The 7,500-nt window shown below is 35.9% G+C and overlaps 1 protein-coding gene across 2 annotated transcripts in view; it reads left to right on the top strand.

Moving 5' to 3' along the window:
• Positions 1-7,500, top strand: part of LOC122250949 (protein YIPF6) — a 20,176-nt gene that overhangs the window by 4,926 nt on the left and 7,750 nt on the right. Inside the window, exons 2-3 of one of the 2 annotated variants that reach the window (XM_043012709.2) lie at positions 2,422-2,547; positions 7,174-7,251. In XM_043012709.2, the coding sequence (XP_042868643.1) occupies positions 2,422-2,547; positions 7,174-7,251 (204 nt within the window). The remainder of the gene's footprint in view (positions 1-2,421; positions 2,548-7,173; positions 7,252-7,500) is intronic. The other variant, XM_043012716.2, reaches the window with a different exon arrangement.

Genomic DNA, 7,500 nt, shown 5'->3' with positions numbered 1-7,500 from the left:
GATTTCTTATTGCCTATGAACAAAGTTAATAGGAAACAGTATATAGTATCCATAGACTAATAGGTAAATATTCAATATAGTACTGCATTACTAGGAGCAGACAGTATTGCTTTGAGCTTTATTAAGGATAGTCTACCAGCAACCGCACATTATCTGGCGGTCATAATTAGCACTTCCCTGGTCACTGGTGTTTTTCCATCGCTTTGGAAACATGGAATAGTAACACCAATTTTCAAATCAGGAGATATAGACGACGTTAATAATTACTGCCCTATTACAATACTCCCTGTATCATCTAAAGTTCTTGAGAAAATCGTAGCAAATCAACTAACGAATTTCCTGGAGGCCAATAACCTATTATCTAAAACACAACATGGCTTTAGAAATAGGTTATCCACTGAAACAGCGTTATTGCAGATAACTAATAAAATTTATGATAATATAGACAAAAATCAGGTAAATTTACTCACATTATGTGATCTTTCAAAAGCTTTTGACAGTATAAATCACAAAATTCTCCTTAACAAACTAAGATCCCAAAGAATTGATTCTTTCTGGTTTAGTAGCTATCTGAATAATAGAACTCAGTCTGTTAAAATTAATGAAAGCATATCATCGAAACAACCAATATGTTCTGGTGTTCCACATGGATCTATTTTAGGCCCAATCCTATTTACATTTTTCATAAATGACTTATCAACCATTGCTCATAACTGCCTGCTAGTGCAGTACGCCGATGATTCACAGTTTCTCCATAGTGACTCAGTAAATAACTTAAATACATTAATAAGAAATACTCAAAACACTCTTACACAAGCTAAAATATACTTTGAAAGTAATGGTCTTAAATTAAATCCCCATAAAACTCAATGCATATTCATAGGTAGTCGACAGAACATTGCCAAAATCCCCATTGACACAACCATAGAATTTGAAGGCCACCCTATCAAACCAAACATTTCAGTGAAAAATTTGGGAGTACACTTGGACAGATACATGACATTTGAAACACACGTTGATAACATAAACAGGAAAGTAATGGGTACATTAATATTTCTAAATCACATAAAAAATCAAATCACTACGGATACTAGAATCATGGTCGTGCAAACACTAACTCTTAGCATAATAAACTACTGTTCAAATGTATGGGGTTCAACCAACAAAACACAAATTCAAAAAGTACAAAAATTACAAAACTTTGCTGCAAGAGTTGCACTGGGTAATGTCAGTAAATTCGATCATATTACCCCATATATACAAAAATTTAAATGGTTAAAAGTTCATCCTAAGTGCATTTATGATACCTGTCTCTTTACCTTCAAATTGATACATGGATTCTATCCACCATAGTTATTCCCCCTCCAAACTGTAGGGAACACAGCTGGCATTCAAACACGACAGGTAAATTCCCTATATGTAAAAAGATCAAATACAGAAACAGGGGCAAGACAGGTACAAATTCGTGGACCGAAAATGTGGAACTTGTTACCAGATAATATTAAAAAAACATTAACAACTTTTGTAATTTTAAAACAAAATTGAAAGAACACCTTTTTACTCATCAAGTGTAAATATGTATGTATTCATATAAGAATAACCATTGTAATTTATGGAATAAAATGTTTGAATTTGAATTTGAATACTAAATGCCAGGAAAGTGATACTGATGGATTCTTTTGACCTTACTTACTTTCCTCTTACTCATATATTTTGGATATAAATTGCAATTCCCCCCCCCCCCATTCCCCCACATCTGCACCCTGACAATAGTGGAGGGCATAAATGAGATTACATGGTAGTATTTAAATAATTTGCATTAATATATGCCAAAATTGTACTTTAGTTGCACCATATATCTATCTAATGTAAAATGATAATGTAAAAGATGAGGATTCTTAAAAAAAAAAATTACTGTGTCATGACACAAAGAAGTTTTTTTATGTCTTGTTTTTTTGGTATTTTTGTCTACAAAAACCTAATTCTACAAAATCCTAGTTTTGAGGTTTGCCATAATTTTTTTTTCTATACATAGAGCTTGGATTGGTTCTTTAATTAGGGAGAAACCTTTTGAATAAATTGTCAATGTATATCCCAGGTCGCCAACCTAAATCATAACTGAAGGAATGAATAACTTGTAACTTTGATAATACGAGAAATGCACTACATTTGTGATCCAATCCCATGAAAACACCTGTCATGGAAGGTTTAACACCAGATGATGTGTCATGAACATCTCTTCATGGCTCTAACTTGCCGTGATGCTGGGTGGTCAGGCATGTATTGACTGGTAGCTGCCTCTGCATACAAAAAGCCCGGGGGACTAGTCCTGTCCACTGTGCAATACCCTGGAGAGATGGCCAGGTGCAGACAAATCAGCCCTGTCGTTAATGGATTAATGAGCAAAACCTTGTCTTTCAGATGCCGGACTTCGTGGATCCGGGAGGCTACGGGGAGGTGTCAGGGGAGATCACCGTCCCAGGCACCGTAGGCAAGTCACAGTCCGATGAATACAACACACTCGATGAGCCCGTCAGAGAAACTATTGTAAGTCCCATTTTGTTGAATCTTTTGCAGATGAAGTTGGAAGTGCTTTTGGACTAGTTATTTTTGTTATCTTTTGGCTATTAAAAGTCTTTCTTTCTCTTTTTATCATGAATGTCATTATGGTCTGTTAGATTTTTTTCATATTCATTTTGTCATTATTATTATTATTATTATTATTATTATTATTATTATTGTTATTGTTATTTGTATGAAGTATTCTAGAATTTCCATAGATATGAAATGTAATCACCATGATTTTGATTTTATTAGATGCATATTCACTAATGAGTCCTAAATTACCACATTGGTTGAATTAGTCATTGGAAATGTTTTTTTTTCGTTTCCAAATTTTATTTTCCAAATATATCTTATTATAAAAGGCAGCATTGTTAGATTTTTTTACAAAGTCTATTTCCTTATTATATTTTTTTACATGTTTGTCTGCTTAAGCCAAGTTAAAAAAAAAAAAGTTCAGTAATGGCAAAAGATTGATAGTTTTGGTACTCCTTTCTGTCTTCTTTTTTCTCTGATTTGTCTTTGTTTTCTCCCTTTTTTTTCTTTTTAAGTAGTAAGTACTAAAGGACATATTGGAAACATTTCCCATATCTGTTGTGATGGTCTAGCTTTTTGTGCTCTGTAGCATATATTTAGAATAGATTATTTTTGAGAATGTGCTGACAAGGCCCATAGGTCTAGCATATTAGATAAGATAGCATTATGAATTTAATGCACATTCAATTGTAACCAAACCAGGTGGCTGTTTTTTGGTGTGAGCAATTCACAAGCATTCAGCAGGTCCTTAATAGGTTGTATTGAACATTTGGTTATTTTCAATGTGTCATGACAGGTGTTCAGGACATCTGTTGGGATTGATGTGGTGTATGTGTTATCATATATATTTACAAATTCAAATGGGAATGCACATACATAAACACACCAACAAATCATAGCATATGCACGCGCACACACACACACACACACACACACACACACACACACACACACACACACACACACACACACACACACACACACACACACACACACACACACACACACACACACACACACACACACACACATACACACATACACACACACACACACACACACACACACATACAATATAGGAAGAAGTGAGCATACTCAAACCATAAGAAAGGCAGCAATTCAATTTGAAAGGCCTACTCTTAACCTATTCATGCAGGGGCTATTCCGGCTCTAAATGGTCGGAATGCAGGGGTTTCCGAACGCTTTAGCCTAATGCCTCGGGATTCTTAGGCGCACCAGCCGCGAGCCTGGGTTGTCCGCTCGCTCACCTGGCACACCGGCCTTGACTAAATATTTCGCCGCTGGTGCCTGACCCAAAAACCACGAAACATGACAGCACGTCAGCCGGCGTGAATGGGTTAAATATACAGAAGTGGTATGGAGTCCCTCCTTGAAACAGGATATACACAGATTAGAAAGAGTTCCAGGAGCAGCTACGAGATGGGCACCAATATGAATAAATATGAGCTACGAAGATAGACTACTGAATATAGGACTTGATGCTTTGGAGGAAAGAATGAATAGGGGCAGCAGGATTACACTGTACAACAATGTCACAGGGGGAGTTAACCCTATGACGACGGTGCGTCACACCCGTGTGACACAGCCAAAATCCCGATGCCGGGGCGTCAAGCCAGTGTGACGATTTCAATGCAATATTGCAATTGCCCGGCATATGGGTCTTTGCGTAGCGAGTGCCCCGTCGGGAAAGGGTTAAGTTGGACAAGGATGATAAGAGAAGAGGGGTAATAAGAATGTAAAAATGTTAAGATTACCAAACAGAACTATTGAATAATGGAACAACCTAACAACATGGTGTTTGTTAGAAATGTGCATTACTTCAAATAGTTATATGACAATCTAAGATTATCAAGTGGGACCCCCTGAGCTTAGCTCTCTCTCCCATATTGAAACAACTAGGTAAGAAAAACAGAGGTTGACGTTCTGCAGTGTTTGTTCCAGAGAAAGGCATTTGATGTTCCAAAATGTATTTCTATTTGTTCCTGTTATATGAAACAGTTGCAGATATGGCTACAGGATATTTCTCTTACGTCCTCATGTTGCCAAAAAAGCAATCAGGTTTGCCTTTAATGCTTTGACCTAGTCACAGTATACTTAATCAGACCTTGGGCCTAATAGTCGGTTTATTGCCAGAATTTGGGATTGTTCAGAATTCTTTTTAGCCTGTGACAGCAGCCAGGGGGTCATTGGCTTATACAACATTCATATACAGCTAACTTTTAATTGTTGATATTTATAATAAAATTTTTACAATTGGAAGTAATCGTTGTTTAACCCAGTTTATGTCCTATCACATGATCAGAAAATATCCTTTGTTACGGGTGACGTTCCGAAACGTCAAGTAGTTCAGGCCGGAGAATTGTAGATTGTTCTTAAATATAATTATTTTTCATAATTTCTCAGTTACTTTAGTTTAGGTGTTTGAGTATCATAGAATGTTATATAACATTTAAAAAATGACATCAAAACTGCGTAATATTAATGATGTCATGGTGTTATCTGCTTCTGATCTGTTGAATAAAAAGATATGAGGCAAAAGACTATAAAATGAAATTAAAAATTAAAAAAAGTAAAACTATTTCTAATTTGTCCATTACCTGTTATATTACATCATGTCACATCATGAGGTACATGCACATGCTCGTGATTGTTTATATTGTTCTTCTTTTTGTTTTGGAAAAAAAAAGAAAATGTATAAAACATCTTTTTTTTTGATACCTCACTAAAAGAATGCTTCCACTTTCCATTGGTATTATCACAAAGAAGTGAATAGTATTGACAAAGTTCATTAAAATAAAACAAGAAAAGCATTTCTGTATCATGATTTTTTTGACGAAAATATCTCCTCTGAACATGGTAATATTTTTACATGCCATTACATTGTAGATGCAATCATGCAAACCATAAGAATGGGGTGAGTGAAAAATTATATGAGATGTTCAGTGCGACCTCTCACAGCGGGAAAACACCTCAGATTGCACATTTGAAATCTTCCCAGAGGAAGCGGGTGAAGTCGAATATATGCCCCGTCGTGAATGGGTTAACATTGTTATTAACCCATTAAAGACGGGTGACTAGATATCACATCTAGTGGTTTTTGGGCTACACGCCGGGGACGCGTTATTTTGTCCAGCCTGGTGTGCGGGAGGACGCTGGCTCGCGGCCAGTGCGGCCAAGAATCCCGACGCGTTAGGCTTATGCGTTCAAGAGTCCCGGAATTTTGGTCTTTTTAAGCCAGATTGGTCCCGTTGGGAATGGGTTAAAAAAAAGTTACATGGAGAAAGAAGTTTAGATAATGACAAATATTCTTTTTTTCATAGCTAATACCAGTAGATATTTGATTAGCTATTGTGAATTTAAGATACATTTCCTATATTTATTGTAATTTTCAATAACTGTATGAAAAGATTGCATTTAAAAATTATATTTAGAAATATCCTTTAAGCCTGTTAAAGATGGATGACAAGATATCACGTCCAGTTGTGGCAGTACTAGTTGCAGGGGACAAGATATTTTGTTATGACTTTCCTTATGGCTGGCGCACTGGGTGATTGGATGCTTGCCAGAGCGAGCGAATATCCCGAGGTGTTAAGCTTACATGTTTAACTTTATCTGAAATAGAATGTAACATGTCCTCTATGTTTAGATGTTGAGTTGTAACAGTGTTTGTCTTTGTGATAATTTAACTTTTGGTAAAGGAGTTACAATAATAGTAGAAATGTCTTAGTGCTTTTGAAAAAGAATATGACTAAGTGGAACCCAAAAGTCCATACCCCTTATAGTACCAGATAATTTGTCAGATTATTCATATGTTTTTTTAGTTAAATCATGAACACGAGGTATGTATTTGAAGAGGGTGGTCTGGTGGTTGAGAAAAAATTGTTGTGGGCCTTTCCTGTGTAACTATTTTCTGAGAATATGGCCATGCAGACACTTCACTAACAATATTGTCACTCTAAACCTTATACTCAGAAGACTGTTGTTTTGAATTTGAGGGATTATGCATTTATAGCATACAGTATCCATTTCAAACTGAGAGACAAACAAATTGAGAGACAAGGATAAACACACTGACCTACTTGTTTCAACAATAATACCTTATTGTAATGATTATGATTATACTACACAGATGACATGGATTTTTAGTAAATAACTCATTGCAAATGAAGACACTAGCAGAAACACTCTAACATTCAAATCTTCCAGAATTTGCACATGCCATGGCATGTATAGATACCATCTGGCATGTATATAGTTGATAACAAGATTAATAACAAGATCTGGTCCTAGTATTCTTTTGATATTAATTAGGGTGTCATTCACCAAGGCTTGACTAGCTCAGTCTCATTTTGTTTATTTTTAATATTTTTGTTTGATATATATGTATTATTATTATTCTTTTTTTTTATTGAAGGAGGCAAAATAGAGAAAAGCTTTTGGGTTGTTGCCTCCTGAGGACCTATGACTGAGGACCTCTCTCTCTCTCTCTTCTTTCTTTATGCCAATTCACTAATTTCTTAGTGAGTATTGATATGCCACATTTATACAAAACAGAAGGGCAAAGAGACAACCACTGGGAAGTCTGAGCCACGGCAGTACAACACACTAGAAGAGCCTATCAGTGTCACCATTGTAAGTCCGTAAATCTGTTAGAGCTTTGAGTATGGGACCAGAGATTGTTGATGTTGTGCACAGATGATGGTGGTGATGGTGATGAGGTTGTTGATTTGTGTGTTTTTGTTGTGTGATTTTGCAGGGGAGTTTTGCGATTTAGTCACCTGTAGGTTTGTGTCAAGTTGTGTGAGCATGTTTGTAGAGAGGCATAGATGTATGCAAGCAAGAATTTAAATTGTAAAGGTACAGCTGAACACACAAATATAT

The sequence above is a fragment of the Penaeus japonicus genome, unplaced genomic scaffold (assembly GCF_977035675.1).
Source record: "Penaeus japonicus unplaced genomic scaffold, GWHDUDI00000001_assembly GWHDUDI00000019, whole genome shotgun sequence".
In the NCBI taxonomy this organism is placed as follows: domain Eukaryota; kingdom Metazoa; phylum Arthropoda; class Malacostraca; order Decapoda; family Penaeidae; genus Penaeus; species Penaeus japonicus.
Note: the sequence above shows the minus strand (reverse complement) of the source record. Positions and strands in the feature narration are given on the sequence as shown.